This window comes from Silurus aristotelis, assembly GCF_946808225.1.
Source record: "Silurus aristotelis genome assembly, chromosome: 2".
NCBI classification, from domain to species: domain Eukaryota; kingdom Metazoa; phylum Chordata; class Actinopteri; order Siluriformes; family Siluridae; genus Silurus; species Silurus aristotelis.
The window spans coordinates 9,869,836-9,889,100 of record NC_139575.1 but is presented as its reverse complement, the minus strand read 5'-3'; the positions used below and the strand labels follow the sequence as shown (position 1 = coordinate 9,889,100).

Below are 19,265 nucleotides of genomic sequence, written 5' to 3'. Positions count from 1 at the left end.
ATCCTTCTATGGTTCTATAAATCTGCCCTCACTTCCAGCCAAACTAATAAGGTATTGTATTTTATTCAGTCCTCAGGGTGATGGATGGACGTCATCATGGGCTGCTTCTCCTTGTATCCTGTCTTTATGAGGATATTTGAGGTGTGCGTGCGTGCGTGCGTGCGTGCGTGCGTGCGTGCGTGCGTGCGTGCGTGCGTGCGTGCGTGCGTGCGCCACCCCCCTATTCTTTTTCCTTACATTTATTCAGCTTTCATGTTCTGCATCACCACAGTGCAGCTGCCTCGCTGTGTTTTTTTTTTTTTGTGAATGGGAAAGCTTCCAGCTATTACCTCATTCCTTTAGCATGCGATTTGCCTCATCTCATCATCTAGAGACTCGAATACATCTGGAACTAAACAAATGATTTGTTGAGTGCAGGCTATAAAGTAGTTCCTGGAACAAACTGTGTGTTTATTTAGTGATGGTTCATTTGATGATTAATCACATTTAATTGATTTTTATTTTTTTTCGTTTTAACAAATCTCATTGTCTCGAAGCAGCTTAACAGAAAAACAGATGTTTGTTTAATGAACAAGCCAAAAGTGGTAGTGCCATGAAAAACCTTCCATGAGATGATGAGATGAAGCTGAGAGGAATTTAAATCAAATGAAAACCCTTCCTGAGGATTATACATTATTATAAGCATACTTTATATTCCTGGGATTAAACATCACTGGTTTTATTTAAATGGCAAACCAGATTAAGCATCTTGAAAAGGTGATTAGTTTGATATCAGAACATTACCACCTCGTAAATGCTTTATATATCGTGAAATTTTTCTGATTTTATTCCTCGCCAACTTTTATACATGTTGTATTGGAGCTCTGCAAAAAAAAAAAAGGGTTTCACTCATATTTCAAATATGCAACTTTTTCTGCTTAAAAATGGTCCAACTTGACAGTCGATCACATGAATATTGATTGACTTTACACATATGTGTTTTTAAGCTCTTTGTTCCTGGAAGCCATGCCAAACTTATTATGAACACCCTGCAAATGACTCTTGGAATAAGCATAGGACTGTCTTTATGATTGCAGCAGCAATTACTGCTATCCAGTCATTTGAGGAATTGTAAATCCTTTTCCATATTTGTTCTCCCTTTTATATACCTTCCACTCTTCTGGAGAAGCTTCTTGTGATCAGTGAGTTAAGGTTCAGATGTTTGGTGTATGCCTAAGATGTAGTCTGTATTCGGGTTCATTTTGAAGCTGTTTTGTGGGGTTGAGGTCAGGGCTCTGTATCTCTGGACACTTGCTGTTATACCAACCATGGAAACCTGTGGCTCGCTCTGTGCGCAGGGGCTTCGTCATGCTTTTAGTTCCTGGCAAAGGCGAATTGTCATGCTGTGTACAGCACACAAGGACATTCTTTACCATTTGGTGCTTCCAGTTATGGTTTTTATTATTATTTTTTTAATGATCAGGCTTCAAGTCTAGGAGAAGGAGGTCAGTTTAATAGGTTTGTTTTGAAGGCATTGGGGGGGGGGGGGTTGTTTAGTTTGCTTAGCTTGGGGTAATTGGTTCATTATTATTATACAGATTCTTGTATTTGTTTTTCCCCTAATCTTGTTCTATCCGGGTGTTTAGAGGTAAGCTCGATTGTTCTGCATACGCCTAAGTGATTGCAGTTATTGTTGGAATTTCGGCTTTCAGAAGGTCAGTTCAGTTTAAAAATCATTATGACGCAGGTGAAATAAACGCTTTCACTTATCATGATTTGGGCAGCAATTTTCAGCCTGCACTTGGAGTCTGGCACAAACGTTTCAGGTTTTAGTAACCTCAGGGTTTGATTCCAGTCAACTGACTTTACCTTAGAGCACCTTTTAATAATGGCAAAGCAAAAATCTTATTACGTTTCATTTTTCCAAAGATCTTTATCTGTGTATGTAGCAGCAGGAAAGCCATTAAACCACCTTTTTTTTTTTTTTTTTCTTCCCCTTTCTTTCTTGCTTTTTAAACGGTTCTAAATGCTAATCTGTGTTTTATTGTGGTTGAGGCTCAGATGGCAGGTTCAGTGTGAGAGCAGTCCCATTATTCTTCACTCGTCCTCAGTTGATGAGCAGCGAGATGGGACGATGAACCTGCTATTGTAAGAGATGCAGATTGATTGGGAGCAAAAGCATTCACACGAGAGGCCTTTTCTTCCTGTCCGTCAATCATAGTGTATCTTATTAAAAACAGGAACGGTGTTGTTCAGCTCGGGTATTGGACCGATCTGTTTAGACCTCCTTGGCTTATGGGAAATGATTTGCTTTTTAAAGCATAGGATATCCTTACCAGTACGGCTGGGCGATATGGCCTAAAAAAGTTTGTTCGAAACTATGGGAGCCTAGAGGGGAGCGTCGGCGGACATTAAAGAGAAAACCGATTTTTATTAAAACATATTGATGTGAACTACACATTCGAGTTAATCGATAAAATCGATTTATCGCCCAGCCCTACTTACCAGTGAAGCAAGACCTTAACTGCTGCTCTTCTTATGCTCTTTTCAGGAAACGAAATTAGAAGGTGCTTGTGACGGGGCGTTCTTGAACGATTCGTTCATTTTGAACGAGTCTTTAATGCGACTCGGAGGAACGAGGAGTCTTTAGAGTGACACGTTTATTTTCGATCAGAAACGTGCAACAAAATCTTCGTTCTTCTATCACGTGACTCCCATAGACGCGATGCAGTGCATGACAGAGGGAACAGAATTGAGTAGTTCATCTCATGAGTCCTCTGGTCCTTTTGTCACGCGTCTCACATGCGCTCTATGAAGGTAATTAAAGGAACGAAATGAAACAGAAAAGATTTGTTCATTTTGATGAATGAGATTCAAAGAACCAAGTCACTAAAAAAAATCTGATCTTCCCATCTTAAGATGCTGTCAAGAGACTTCGGTATATGATGTCGATATTCTGAGTGTGAAAAGAGACACCTTTTTATAGCTATTACATACCCTGAAAGCAGCAACAGATGTAAAAAATTTGATCTTATTTTAATATATATGAATATTCATGTATCATTTTTGTAGACCCTTTTTTGACTTTTACAACACTGCTATAATGCAGGCAGTTCGATTGCAAATTGCCCAGTCGAACCTTTGCAGCAGGAACGTCTCAGCTCAGTAGGTGCACTCGGAGGAGGGGGTGGGGGGTTGATGTGGGTGAGGTTTAATGAATCCATTATTCACAGTGGACAGTGGGACAGGGCATTTCGCTGTCATGACTGTGTCTGAACTTTGCTTTTAATTAGTTCGGTGAAAGGGCTTAGCTTGGATATGGAGCCACTTCTGTGAATTCCTGCTGGTGAGAGTGACCTCTGTAGAGCTCTCCACCTTCTCTCACATCACAGGAAATGCTCAAAGTTATTGTTATTAAGCTGCCTACATCATTTATGCCCAGTAGGTGGTTTTATTTTTCTTCTTCATTGGATTCTGGAGTGTAATTAAGTAGGGAAATTCATGGTTTTGTGAAGTGAAATGTGATTTTTTTTTTTTTTTTCAAGCAGAAAAACAAATGGAAATTGTTGGTGGGTTAAATGACATTTGTTGTTGTTAAGAAGAATGGATCGTCCATACAGCTTCTCTACAAGTTGAGGTTTAATCTTCAATTAGCATTAGCTTTTAGCATGCACAAGCCACACTTATTACGTCTAAATACCCACATCCAGAAACTTTACTATTACTTTGGTTCTTTGTTAAACAAAAAACTTTTTTCTTGAATACATGGTTGACCCCCGATTCGATTCTTAGTCGAATCTTCGTAGAGGTGTTATGATACAAGGATTATTCTATTTTGGTTATATGGTGCTGTTCAATGTTTGATTTCTCAGAGAGCTACCGCTTTTCTCCCAACATACAGGGTATTATAATAATTCTGCAAATTAAATGTGAAAAGGAAGAAGCTTTTAATGAATATTAACATTAGGGTTGCACAAGCCTTAGTGCCGGTCCCAAGCCCGGATAATTGGGGAGGGTTGTGTTAGGAAGGGCATCCAGCGTAAAAACATGTGCCAAATCAAACATGCGGAGGATCCGCTGTGGCGACCCCTAATGGGAGAAGCTGAAAGAAAGAACGTACCTTAATAAACCCAATCTGTGACGGATAAACATTTCACTTTCCATGATTCGTGACAGACACGGGAGCATCTTAGCGGCAGGGATTGAAACATTTCATGAAATATATTCTGTTCGAATTGAATTCTAGAAATTAATTTTTTATAGCTTTTTGGTGCTTTGATTTATCGCGTACATATCGCATACTTGGCGCATGCCCACACAGGCAATTTGGCCGATTTTGAATTTTTGACGTGTCGAATGCAAATCCTGTCTTCAGTGTGGCGTTTTTGCATTTATTTATTATTTTTTATATCTCTAACTTCTGGACTATATGACCTAAATGGGGACATTTTAAAATGTTGCCTCTCTCTCTCCCTCTTTTTTTTTTTTTTTTCCCCCTTTTTCTTTTTCTTTTTTTCCAAAATGTGATTTCGAAGTAAAACAGGATACCGAGAAGGTTCTTTCTCAAGGATCGCACAATTCTTCTGAGATTTGAACACCTGGTCTTCCAGTCATTATCTCAGAAACTTAACAGCTGGATTACCACTGTCGCAGCTGTGTTAATATACTACATTGCATATGGATGAAGGCATGTGCACTGTGACCGTGAAGAGATGCATTAAGTACCTGCCCTTCGGTCCTGCAGTAACTGATGACTTGCGGTTCGGTGTTTTTAAATATTTCTCATTCGATATTCGATCTGGCTGCAACCCTGATCACTTCAACCTTCTCTGACTTTGCCAGATCACGGAATGAAGACGAGTGCACATGATATTCGAAGGGCTTCTTATTTCCTATTTCACAGCGAATGAAAGCTTGCGTAAAGGACCCGGTGTACTGAGCAAGGTGCACGAAAACCAGCCCTGGGAAATCGATTAACCTTGATTTCAGGTAGCATTGTGAGGTTCCTCATTGGCCTGATCACAGCAAGTTTGATCGACTGATTGATTTTGTGATTCATGCTGTGATGCACTGCACTCTCTCCTTACGCTCCACCTTATCGCCAAGGTCCTAGAGTTTGTTGAGGAGGGCAGGCTGGGCTTTGGCTTACGTTTTAGAGCTGGTGCTGTACCACTCCTAAAGCTGCAAAAAACGGATTAGAGAAGGTCAGATCGGGTGAACAAACTGACCGCACCGGTTCCTCGGTCTGCGCTTTGACTCCATGACCATCCACAGATTATATTTGTTTTATATGAAAGACATTTTTATAATACTTGATGTATTCGAGAGCTTCGTTTGGCTGAAGTGTCAAGTCAATTATTAATATCTGCAAGATATTATTTAACTCAGAAAGCGGAACAACAAGAAATAATTTTAACAGCAAATCAACTTGAAGTAACAAGTAGTTTGTTAGTTGTGTAAAAAGATGGCAATGACTCAGGAAAATGTATTGTGACTGAGCAAAACATTTGTATCGTATCCTGGCCAATTTTTATTACTGTTGCTTTCAGGGATTATTTTTTTGGAAGTGAACTTTTGTTTTGGAGCAACATTTAGCCAAAATATTTATTATAAACTTTGCATTATGTGGCCAAAAATGAAGTTTGTTCACTAAACTGTTGCCACAGAGTTGGAGGCACATATATGTCCATATATGCATTACAATTTCTTTTTTATTGGATCTAAGGAGCACAAATATGTTTCAGCAAGACTGTGTTCCTGAGAGCCATCACCACTTAACATCTCTGGAAAGAACTGGAACTCTGCATTCCAGATGTTTTTTTCCTACGCAGCCAATGTTCAGCGAGCACATATAGGTGTGATGGTTAGGTGTCCCTCAAACATTAGTAAATATAATTTTAATATGTGGACAATGTCTTATTAGAACTGCTTTGGAATGAAGTTAGTAATTTTTTCTCTATTGAATCAACCTGCTTTTTTGAAGATATTTATAGACTCTTCTCATTACTGCCTTATTGCTAAAACGCACAACTTCATCTTTTTCTTTCCGTTTCTGTTAATACCCCCAGTCACAAATCATAACCGGACTCTCTTCTTCTTTCATCAACTTGATTACCACATCTAAGCTTAAAGGACAGTGGAAAGGATACGTAAAAAAAACAGTTGTACTCGACCTCACGTTACAGGTGGAGCAGGTTGTCTCCCACAGAGATCACACCAAAGACTCGTGACGGCATTTGATAGCCAAGATACAGTCACGTTCGCTATCATCTTGATCTCGTTTTAGAAAGTCATTTCACGGCATGTTTAGTTTTACCCGTCGTCGACACGGGGAGAGTCGGACAGCTCGCGTGTTCGGACTCAAACTTTAAGGGTTCCGAGGTTCAAATGGAGCCTTGGCTTAGTCCTGTTCTTCCCTGTAACGTATGATTTGGATTACATAGTTTGGAAGCGCTCTCATTGCTCATGATGCTGGGAGCATGGCGCTCTTGTGAGGGTTCCATTGCTGTTTAGCTCTGGATAAAGGCATCTGCCAAATGGTGTAAATGTATACATAAATCTTTGCCTGGAAGAGACTTTGCTGATGCAGTATATCTACATTGGTGCTGTGCTCAATCTTGACATAGTGTTGCATGAAATGACTGTTCCTCGCCCAGTTTGAAGCTCCTACGCAGCTGTTTCTGTTTTACTTAATGAATCATTTTCAGGTTGAAACACCTTCATTATCACCTGCTTGGTATAAATTGTTGATTATACACCTGACTTTGATCCTACAAAATCCCTATCATTGTGCAAGTATAAGAATTAAAAGCTAAAGTGTGGTCACACCAAATATTGGTTTGATGATTTATCTTCTGTTCGCTTACTTTGTATTTCGAAAATGTAATGAAATTTGCAATTGATACAATTTTTTAAAAAATAAATAACGTCTGTCCATCTGTCCAAAAAATGCTGCTTAGCATTTTAAAGCCTATCTCTTTGGAGAAACTTGCATTATTTAGCTGTGACACTGGAGACTCCTTCCAAAAAGAATTACACCTGATTTTTATTTGATGTATTGTGCATTTGAATGAAGGCTTTAATAGAAACCTTTTGATTTGCTTTGTGACTGGAACTGCTCTTTAGAGCCACTCGCAAGGAGAATGATCAAGGCCTGGTCATAAAGATAGATTACATGGCGATAAAGCTTAAAGTCTCTTTGTAAGAACCTCCTCCTTTGTGTTGTGCAGATCTTAAACTCAGTGTTCCTTCTCATCTTTCATTGGAAAGAGCATGTTTGGAAGGACAAGCGTGTTGCAAGGGAATATTATGTTTAAGCCGATTAGAATCGGGTTGAAAGGCTTCAGTCTCCTCTGTTTAAAGTGCTATTTCCTTGCCCCAATTCCTGTGTGAATATTTTATTACGTCTGTTTATCTGTTGTAAACTCTGTGTACATTGAACTCCGCTCCAGCACACCTCATCTTGTGCAAACGGAATTTTTTTTTTCCTGTTGTTGGACCAGATCTTGAGTTGATGCAGTGTCCTCTTGTCCACGCCCATGCGTTTTTTTTTTTTTTGTCTTTGCCGAATCATACACTGCAGCGAAGTGCACTCGATGATTCTGTGCACAGTCGTATTTCTTCAAGGGAAATCAACAGCAGAGGTGCAGCTGTAAACACAGTACCGCTGGTTTATATCACACCATCATATTCGACATGACTTATTTGTTTAAGGCGTCGTTATTCTTTACTAGACACAGGAGCAGCATTTGTGTTTTTTAAATACAAGAATTTGTCTGGTACAAGCACTTATTTAAACTGTGGGCAGTCTGGTGTACACACGGATTAAAAGTGTTCTTCAGGTGCGCTGCGCTACACAGGTCTCCATTGGTGTAGATTCAAGAACAGGTTTGAAACCCCAATATGAAACAGGACAGCTGTGATTTTATTTATTTGCCAACACAAAGCATCCTGCATATAAATGCAAGTCATAGTTTATTGATATTTTTATTCAGGATCTCATGAAGTGAACTAAAATGATCGTAAGCAGAAAAGAAGCAAATGGAAATGTGGCTGCTGCCAGTTGGTGGGTTATGACATCTGTTCTAATTTATAGAAGTAGAAAAGATTACAAAAGGATCGTCCCTACAGCGTATTATGATCATCTTCTTTCGGGTTCTCCCATTAATGGTCGCCATAGCGGGTCATCCGTCTCCATACCCCCCTGTCCTCTACATCTGCCTCTTTCAAACCAACCACCTGCATGTCTTCCCTCACCACATCCATAAACCTCCTCCCTAGACTTTCTCTTTTCCTCCTTCCTGGTGGCTCCATCCTCAGCATTCTCCTACCAATATACCTCATTTCCCTCCTCTGTACATGTCCAAACCATCTTAATCTCGTCTCTCTTACCTTGTCTCCAAAACGTCTTGCATTTGCTGTCCTTCTAATGAACTTATTTTTTAAACTCCCAATTCACCCGGGCTTGGAACCGGCACTAAAAGTGCACTGGCTTGTGCAACACCTAATGGCTGGATTACAGCGTATTATGATAATTCTGCAAATAAAAATGTGAAAAGAGAGAAGCTTTTAATAAATATATTAAACTTGCATAGGGTTTAATTTAGGGTGCATTTAGGGTGTTTATGTACCTTTTTTTCATTTTTTTTTTATTTTTTGCATTGTTTGTATGTCATGTTTGCGTTGCTACAAAACTGACGAAAACACAATGCAAGCCAGAGGTGATATGAGGAAGAAATTTTAAGAAATGAAACCCATCCCTTTTCTGGATGACATCAGATATTTGGATTAGGAATGATTATATTTAATGATATATATTTAATGATTTCGATTCTTAACTCAGATTTTGGGTCACGGTTCTGTTTAATTTCGGTACAGTTAAGGGGGAACAAACAACACAAAATCGTGTGTCGCTTTTTATTAATGCAGTTTATTATTAGCAACTTTGAACGTCAACAGTTTAAATTTCAAATTTAAATTTTCTCACATAAAATATAAATATAATGAATTTAAATATATATACAGTACAGACCAAAAGTTTGGACACACCTTCTTATTCAAAGAGTTTTCTTTATTTTCATGACTATGAAAATTGTAGATTCACACTGAAGGCATCAAAACTATGAATTAACACATGTGGAATTATATATGGAATTATATACATAACAAAAAAGTGTGAAACAACTGAAAAATTTCATATTCTAGGTTCTTTAAAGTAGCCACCTTTTGCTTTAATTACTGCTTTGCACACTCTTGGCATTCTCTTGATGAGCTTCAAGAGGTAGTCACCTGAAATGGTCTTCCAACAGTCTTGAAGGAGTTCCCCGAGAGATGCTTGGCACTTGTTGGGCCTTTTGCCTTCACTCTGCGGTCCAGCTCACCCCTAAACCATCTCGATTGGGTTCAGGTCCGGTGACTGTGGAGGCCAGATCATCTGGCGCAGCACCCCATCACTCTCCTTCTTGGTCAAATAGCCCTTGATGCCTTCAGTGTGACTCTACAATTTTCATAGTCATGAAAATAAAGAAAACTCTTTGAATTATAAGGTGTGTCCAAACTTTTGGTCTGTACTCTGTGTGTGTGTGTGTGTGTGTGTGTGTGTGTGTGTGTGTGTGTGTGTGTGTGTGTGTATGTATGTATGTATATATGTATCAAGTATAAATATAAAGCATAAAAATAAGTTATAAATAATGTACATTAAAATATAAACAGATGTGTATATGACAGATATTGACAAGTAAAGATTTAATTTTAGATTTTACAGATTTTTTTTTTTTTAAACAATTCTTAATGAAATGCCTGCTTGGTTAATTAATATATAAAATAATAAGTAAAATAGAATTAATCTAATTAATGCAATACACCTTTTTTTTATTATAGCGATTTAAATTGAGTAATTAATTAAACTTGCACAAACTATATTGATTAAATGAAATTTTTATATTAGACCCCATTGGGGTAATACAGATGTGTGTTTATAATTGTGTGTGTGTGTGTGTGTGTGTGCACTTGACATTTAATATTTAATTTTCTAAAGATATGATCTACTTAACTGTTCTATGTATTTCAGCATACGTCAACAAATGTCTTCATTCCTTCCATCCTTCATTCATTCACTCCCTCGATTTGTGGAATAGTCCGAATTTTCCCCATTGCGGAGAAATTCTCAAAGCTAGACATAAAACGCAAAAAAATCAATAGCACTTAATCAAATGCTAGTGCTATGGATTCTGTAGCGTTTTTATACACACGCAAAACAATTCTAACGTAATGAGTAGCCACAGTGACACTGTGCTAACTCCAGTTTGTTCGCTAACTGTGATGTGCATGTTTTCAAGTTTAATAACAATAAAATAAAAACAAACTTGCTACTGCCACTTAATACATTCTTGAGGGAACTCCGATCTGAGCTATGTTCTACACGTGTACCAAATGCAATCTTTTTTATGTGTGTAAGAACTGTACCGTAACCCTTTCAGTATGTGTACCGTAACCCTTTCAGTACGTGTACCGTAACCCGCCTAGTATTTACTCTTCTTGTAAAGATAATCAGGTTTTTATTAGTAGTTTTCTTTTGATTTAAAGCATTAACCAGTGAGGCCAGATTTCAGTCTATATAGTCAAGTTTATTTCTATAGCGCTTTTCACAACAGACATTGTCTCAAAGCAGCTTTACTGAAATCAACAGTGAAGGTGAACAATGTGTATTTATCCCTGATGAGCAGCTATGCCGACTGTGGCAAGGAAAAACTCCCTTAGATGTCATCATGAAGAAACCTTGAGAGGAACCAGACTCAAAAGGGGAACCATCCTCATTTGGGTGAGATCAAGAGTGTGATCATAGTCTTTAAACAATACAGAACACTGGAGAGTGCTCTACACATGAAGTGGGATCCAATTGGCACTGATAAGTCTCTAGATGGTACAGTAAGTTTGCGAGTTTGGCATCTACATCTTTTTTTTTTAAGGGTCCACATTGAGGTGGGACGTGACTGGGGCTGGAGCAACCTCAGAATGCCTCGGGATGGGTAGAGAAAGAGAAGCAGTGGCGAGAAATTAGCGTAGCTGCTGTTTATGATATTAACAGCACAAGTTGATGATGTGAATTTGATCAGTGCATTATATACAGCTCCAAACTCATCCTTACAGAGCCTTTCTAAGACAAAATCTCTCTCTTACACATTCAGCTTTACTTACCACTGATACAGGATTAAGAAAGGCTTTTAAAGGCAAGACATAAATTTCCTTGACTTAGAACATCTGTTGCAGCTGGAGAGATGTAACGGTTGTCTGTGTTCGAGGTGGAACTGGGTCACAGATGATTTTGAGGCTTGTATTGCTGGTATTGAGCTGGATTGTAAAGTGTGTGTGTGTGTGTGTGTGTGTGTGTGTGTGTGTGTGTGTGTGTGTGTGTGTGTGTGTGTGTGTGTGTGTGTGTGTGTGTGTGGATAAACAGCAGGGTAATAGTAGGTAATGTGTAAGGGGTGGAGTGTTTAATTATGTGTGTAGGTGCTGGTTCCTGGGGGCTGCTGTTGGAACAGACATAGGTGCGTTCCCACCTACCACCCCTATCATTTGGTCGTGAGGGAAGTGGCCTGGGTGGAGTGCTTGAACATAGCTGTCTGGGTCGTAAATGAAAGGTTGTGGATGTATTTCATTATATTGCTAGTGTTTTTATTGTGTTGCATTGACAATGTAATAAGAGGGTAAGAATCCTCCTTGTGCTAATCAGCTTACTCTAGACTGCCCACCTCACTACCAAAAACTATTTCTAACAGTGTTACTATTAATAACACAATGTTATTACCACCTAATCACCACTACCGCTTCTATCTTCATATAACGCAACCCGGAAAAACTGTTGGTAAGCTTTTTTGCTGATTAGTTCCAGGAATCAACTATAGGTGCCGATGAATCGATCGAGCCCTGATTAATACCACTGCTATAAACTGTGGGTTCCATTATTGTCTGACTTTTCTCATAATCTATCACCCTATTTATTATTTCTAGGTTAGGTCTGTCATATTTCTTAAACTGTTAGTTGCATCCTGGTTAAATAAATCATATTTTTTTCCCTGAATGGCTCTGGGTGAGTGATTTAGAAGAAAGTGGAATATGATAAATGAATTGCGATGACTGACTGTTAAGGAACAGCCCTGGCATGTGAAATTGATGGAATAGGACTGCTGTGAAAAAACATCTGGTAACAGGGAAAGCCACAAGGGAGGAACAGAAGTTTCTACTGGATTGTCATTAAGCCTTTGGAACACTAAGATGAGGCGGTCTGTCAGGTCTACCTAGTAATTTTCTCATCCCAACTTGTAATTCCCCTAAAACCATGGTTTAGGAACCACCTTTGGCGTGAGCTGTGCGGTTATAACACACTTCTGTAGGTGCTCTCGCTTTCTTCTCTGGTTGCTCAGTTCTGTATGTAAACGTTGTCCATGGCATTCAGGAGCCACAGTAATTGTCATTTGCTGTGTATTTTTGAGAACTGAATCTGGACCCAACCAATCATAGCAGACCTTTTATTGTACAGGAACCAATCAGAATTGATGTGGGAATTCTGAGAAATCTTTTTCTAATTATTACAGCTGAGAAACCGAATAGCATAGTGTCAAGGTGGAACATTTGCATGGAGTTGTTTCTGAGAGCGGGATCATGTCCGAAGTAATGGAAGAAGGAGGCTAACAGTTGAAGCATGTGTAAGCTGTGGGTTTGTTTGTGTTACAGCTCAGTCGTGGAAACGCTCTTGGACAGCTCTTGTATGCTAGGGTTTTAAGGCTGCAGTGTGTCAGGCACGCACGCCATCCAGATGTTCTGAAGTCTTCTGACTCCACAGAGAGGATGTAACTGGTTGTGGAAATGTGCCCGGTTTCCATTTCCCATTCCGATTTTAAAAGAACACAGCATTTTCCTGGCAATATTAACCGCATCATAAAAAGCCGTTGTTGTTAGGGGGCCCCGGACATTTTTACCACTCGACTTCAAGTATGAATATTGTCTTGACTGGTGGTGTTATTCTTTTTTTTTAATGGTCTGCGGCAAGGCAAGTCATCTTGTTTGTCCTGCTGTAACCAAAGCAGTACATTTGTTAAAGGCATAACGCCGTTCTGTCATCTCAAGGGGCTATTAAATAAGAGATGGAGATGATGCAGGTCTGGCTTGGGATGATCATGGGCTCATAAGAGGAAAGATTGGTCGAAGAATCCGGTCCCTGTTTAACATCTGGGTTGTAAATCACAAAACTTGAAATACAGGCCCCAGAGCGCCACTGTAGCGCCATTGTGTGCGCAGAAGCCTGAAATTCTTGCAAATACACATGAATGCTAATATAATGTAAAATTGTGGCATGGTCTGTTACTTAAGTGAATTTCTACAGACTAAAAATGACAAAAGCTTGCATGAATTATTTGTTCATGCCCTTGACAAGCTCATTGGCTGAAGTGTTTCAGCTCTAGTGTTCTGTCCTCATGTCATGTGCCAAAGATATTATATAAGGCTGGTTAGCATCGTTATTCTTTCCATATTTTTACCATGAGATGGATGAGTAAGTGTTACGATTAGTGTTATGCTTTGCTTGGGTTTTCTTCTTCTGAGAAGTTCTTCAATCAACCATTCATGCCAATTAACCTTATCAGCAAAACATTTTTAATCAAATGTCTCAACTGATGTGTGAAGTGCAGCCAGTGATGGGACACGCCAACAGATGGCAGTGTGTGCTATTCTGACCATGTGTGTTACCATGTCTGTGATTTCATCATGGACAAGTTGGAACAAAGAACAACGTAAAATTCTGTGTGAAACTGCAAATCTGCCAAAGAGACGTTAGAAAATTCAGCAAATTTATGGCGATGTTGCAATGAGTCTTTCGAGGTGTTTTGAGTGGAACACTTGCTTCAGGATCGGAAGAATGTGACTGGAAATCAGGAAGACCTTTTAACGAATTCAACCCCCGAAAATGTCAAAACCATTCGGCAACTTGTGCATGATGATCGTCGGAGAACAATCCACAACACTGCTGCCATTGTGGTGTGTCATACGGAACATTCGTGGCGATCCTGTTGATTAGAACATGTCCCATGTCGCTGCCATGTTCGTCCCCAGGCTTCTAACCCCGGAACGGAAGGAACACCGCTGCCAAGAACTCCGTCAGACACGTCCTTCATGTCGAGGATCATTATGGTGACGAAAACCTGGGTCAACCAAGTGTGCGTGAGCATCGTCTTTTTTGATAGTCACTGCATTGTGCATCGAGATTTCGTCCCCAGGGGCCAAACTGTCAATAACTAGTTGTACTGTCGGCTTTTAAGGCGCCTGAGGGGGGACATTCGGGGAATGCAGCCAGATCTGTGGTGCGTCTCTTTCAAAACATATATATGGCTGAAGATTTGTGGACACACGATTGTAATTCTTGTGCTTGTTAAACAAACCCATTCCAGATTGATTCCCTCTTCACTGCCATTATATTCTCCTCTTTTCTGAGAAGGCTTTCCACTAGATTTTGCAGATAGCTCTATGGATTTAGCCATGAGAGCATTAATGATCTCAGGAGGTCCTGGGTAAAGTTGTACAGTGATTTTGAGCTCACGATTCTTCAATCTCAATATTGGCCCATTCATGGCGGTATAGAGGCAAAGAGACTTTGGATGTAAAGGTTGTGAGTTTGAATCCCAGCCACCCCAAGCTGCCACTCCTGAAGCCCTTAACATCTCAGTTATGTGAATGAGATATACAATTTAGTCCCATTGGATGCAAAAATCCATGAAGGAGCTTTATGGAGTGTCGGTATATAACTAAAGGCCTTGATTTAAATAAAATAAAATTTAATTTTTTATTTTTTAATGTTTTCACGACAGTCGTGAAAAATTTTTTACGGTCTGATTACCCGTTTCGTTTACTGCTTTTTTTTTTTAAACAAATGACTACATGACTACCCTCTGAGGATGTGTGAAGAAAATGTGTACTGTTCTGCAGTTTAAGACTAAAATAACATCTGACCTCTGTTTATACTGAGCCCGTCTCTGGTTTTATCTTTCCTCACCTCTTCTTTTCTCTGCAATACTGTGTGTTTGTGTTATGACTGATTTTCAACAGGAGTGGTATTTGTCACTATTCACCATTTGACGAATGAATTTTGAGTGTTTGAACACGTGTAGATCAGACCGGTTTTTCAGATGTGAGCGGTAAATCAGCGTCGGTTTTCATGGAGATTTTTATGTAGATCAGTTAAAGTGTTTGTATATCTGAAATCCAACACTAAAAATCCTTAAGGCTGGTTTCAGCACAAATCAGTCTTTTCTCCACCTACACAACGAAGCCAAAAACTTCTCGCATCAGATAAAGCGTGCCTGACACCGCCACTTTTTGTTTTTCCAGTCAGAATGAGATTAATGTTGGGAATAAACGGCCTGCCATTCTGGCATGTATTTTCCTGTCCTGAACTTTGGCATCATTTGTGAAATAAATGTCTGAACCATTCAGTGTGATTAATAAAGGAATTGTATTCGTTGTGCTGAATCAGCGGTGCACGCCAAACTCATTTTGAACAAGGTACAAATTTTCTGAATTGAATAATAAACTTTTTTCAACTAGTGTCATTTACGGACAACTAGAAAAAAAAAGTAATTCCGAATCTGTGAATATGAAATAGAAAATACCCTAACCATACACACACCCACATCTTTCTCTCAGTACACTGCTGATGCATGAATGTATGCTGAACTTGTTTTTGGAGTGTAGGAAAAGAAAAGTCACAAAAGAAATGGTGCACCATGGTTGAGTTGTAGGGCTGTAACAATTCCTCGAGTTACTCCAGAACTGCTTCATCAATGCTTCGTTTAGTCGATTTAAATACACACAAAGCACTGCGTTTCCCACGGACCGTTATTACTGACGCACCACCTGCTAAACTCTCGAGCGCTCTGGACAGGTAACGCAGGAGACGCTGCTGAATGAAAAATGGAGGACGGGAAGAAAAGAGTGAGGGGCGAGGAGAAGATTCATAGTGAAGCCTGTTTGCCTTTTTTTATTTTAGCGTAATGACTTATTTTTCAGATTTTTTAAATGTATATATTTATATTTGTATTTTGATCTAATCCCGCAATTAAATGCACTTAATGGGTTTAGTTTTCAGATATTTTTGTTTGCAATTTCAGCAATAAAAATTAAAAAAAATTTTAAAAAGGAAACAAATCACTTGTTCATTTTAAGAGACCCGTCTTATGTTCTCTTGTATATTTATTATTGCTTTTCAATAAAGAATAAGTACTTCTTATCCGATTATTCGATTGATCGTTGGAACAATCGGTAGAAAACTAAAATAATCGATAGCAACAGCTCTAGTTGAGTCTGAGTTTTCCTCCAAATATGTTTTGTTTCACTTTGACATTTTTGCTGCTTCTCCCTTCGTCCAATGACGAAGCTCCCTTCCAGTTAGAAGAGTTGAGAGTAAGGAGCTGCTGCTATTTTATTAAGTTAATGATAAATATGATGAAAAATAATAATTATTGGAAAACTAACACTTTAAACTGAATCTCTGTAACAAGTATTATATATGAAAGTCATTGTATTTGTGTGTGTGTGTGTGTGTGTGTGTGTGTGTGTGTATGTATCTGATACATACACACATAAGAATCTGCATGCGATTGCAGTAATTCTAGTATTAATTTTATTAATTTCCTGTTCCAATAAAAAATTCCAATGCAGCTTTATATGCATAAAGCAAGTGTTTAGGAAATTCACATTTCAAACTTTTGCTAGTAAAAAAAAAAAGAATGATTAGTTTATATGGTGAAAATTAAATAATGACTAACAGAATTTTGGCTTAATGAAAAGCTTAATTAAACTGTAAGGTTGATGTAGTTTCATCCCACTGAGTATCGTCTTGTTTTTACTGCTATAATCAAATTAAATATTTCATTTGCAATGCTTCTGAATGCGTTATAAAGAAACAATGTAAAAAATAAAATGTGTTCAGAAGAAAATAATTCAGATTTATTTTTACATAAATTTTAATGCATCAAAACCATTATATATTTATTTATTTATTTTTAATACATATTTCGAGGCTTATTTTCCTAAGCGATTTTCCCAGTTTCTTAAAAGAATGAAACAAATAGCTGTGAATGAAAAGTGTATAAAATTAAGGATGATTTTTTAAATCATGATGGAATCAAATGATTATTCGTTACATTCATTTCGGATTAAATGGACGTCTGCTTGGGCCACGATTTTTTTTTTTTGGTGGTTTTTATGCTGTTAATGCAACTTTTATTAATCATTTGTGTATTAATTGTACTCTCTCTCTCTCTCTCTCTCTCTCTCTCTCTCTCTCTCTCTCTCTCTCTCTCTCTCTCTCTCTCTCTCTCTCTCTCTCTCTCTCTCTCTCTCTCTCTCTCTCTCTCTCTCTCTCTCTCTCTCTCTCTCTCTCTCTCTCTCTCTCTCTGGTTTGTGTAGAAGGAGGCGGTGGTGCAGTCTACCCTGCTCTTTCGAAAGCTCAGTAACCCTGACTTATCCACTGCTGCAGGAAAGACCAAACTGCAGCGGCAGCTCAGCCAGGATGAGAGTCGAGCTCGCCGCAGCAGCATGGCCACTGGCCTAACTGGTAAGCCCCCCCCCCCCATATATCCCGATTCTTGAAAACAATTCTGAAAATCTAGCCTTAAGAGCCTTAAGATCTGGCAACGTCATCATTTACAGGGCAGAAACTGACCCCAGCCTTACAAATGCAATTATGGCAATAATGCAGTAAATATAGAGATTTAGACAAAAAAACCCTCTAATGTTGCTTCAATATTTACATATACCAGGGTTTCAGTGGCGTCTTAAAAAGTAAAAAAAAATAAAAAAACGTAATCCTTTTCAACACTTTTTCTGTTTGTTACTCTACCTCTAATGCTAATTAAAATGCCCCTGCAGCTCTTTAGAATGTTTTTGTTTGTTAGTTTCCGTGTTGTCGTAGGTCTTTCTTTCGCTGTTACGTACAGTATTACGACTGCAAATGAGACCAACATGGAACAGCCAATCAGATTTCTGTTAATGGCGTGAATCTCTCTTCGGCTCGTATCACAGACGGAAAAAAACGGATTTTCTTCTCCAGCTGTGGGGAAGTGCAAGTTTAGCGATAAGTCCGTTCGGACTGTTTGTGTGCGTTATTTTTTGTTGTCATGACATTTTTAAGTCCATTAAGAATGAAATTATTTCAGTCTTAAATTTGACTTTGTGAAACCTGGAGAAACAGTTTTTTTTTTTTTTTTTTATTCCATTTAACTCCACACTGAAAATTGTTTCTGTACCATTATTATTGACTCAAAACCCACTAAACTCTGGAGCCTTCTGAAGAGGTTTCTTTTTTTTCCTCGCAATTTCGACCTTTTTAGCCGACCGCCCAGCGTCACCCTCACTGCAGAGCCAGAAATCTTTACACATTGATAAAAAAAAAAAAAGCCAACAATCAATAGATTCGCATGGTATCAAACTAAGCCTCCGATCCCTGGAGAGAACTCTCTCACAATCAGCTCTGGAGGAGACTGAACAAGACAGATGAAGCAGAGGACCCTCGTTCATAAACCGACAGCCTCAAACTTTAGGCTCACAACATGATTACTGGTGGATGCACCAGAAACGTAGGATGTTTACAGATGTTGGAATTTGGCGAAATTATTTATTTATATAAACTAATTAAAAAAAGTTTCTATAACAGCTTTTTCTTAGCTAACGTGTGTGTGTGTGTGTTTTAGGGAAGCAGCTCCTGCCTCTGTCCAGCAGCATGCACAGCGGTGTTAGTCAGCTGGCCTGGCAGCAGCAAGCAGGAGAACAAAACAACCTCATCCGCATGAGGAGTCAAACACTGGGTCAGTCTGCTCCATCTCTAACTGCAGGACTGGTGAGTGTATTCTCACACACTGATGCACTCACAAAAACTCATAATGCATATTCCTGTAATTGGATGCACATCACACATCATCTTGCCCACGGGTTTGGCAGAGATGAACGTTAAATGACGCTATAACCAGTAATAACTAAGTGAAATGTGTTGGTTTTGCTGGCTTCCATTCTTTCATTATTATTATATTGTATTAGTTATTGTAGGAAGGAACACGGGGCCTTGTGGTTTAGCACTCTGGGGTCCATTGGTGGAAATTTCTCACTGTGTTTATTTATTACATTGCCTCGAGATTCATATAAAAAGGACTGCTATTCTATAGAAATAGATATTTTGTGTTTTTTGAGAGACGCGTGCATGTTCCTTTACGTCATGCGATAGTATGATGTATTTCACCGTA

At 38.9% G+C, this 19,265-nt stretch overlaps 1 protein-coding gene across 3 annotated transcripts in view; it reads left to right on the top strand.

Moving 5' to 3' along the window:
* mast2 (microtubule associated serine/threonine kinase 2) overlaps positions 1-19,265 on the top strand; it is a 149,038-nt gene that overhangs the window by 10,892 nt on the left and 118,881 nt on the right. For 2 of the 3 annotated variants that reach the window (XM_083565458.1, XM_083565455.1), the window contains exons 2-3: positions 17,437-17,584; positions 18,720-18,865. In XM_083565458.1, coding sequence (XP_083421584.1) covers positions 17,437-17,584; positions 18,720-18,865 — 294 coding nt within the window. The remainder of the gene's footprint in view (positions 1-17,436; positions 17,585-18,719; positions 18,866-19,265) is intronic. The other variant, XM_083565456.1, reaches the window with a different exon arrangement.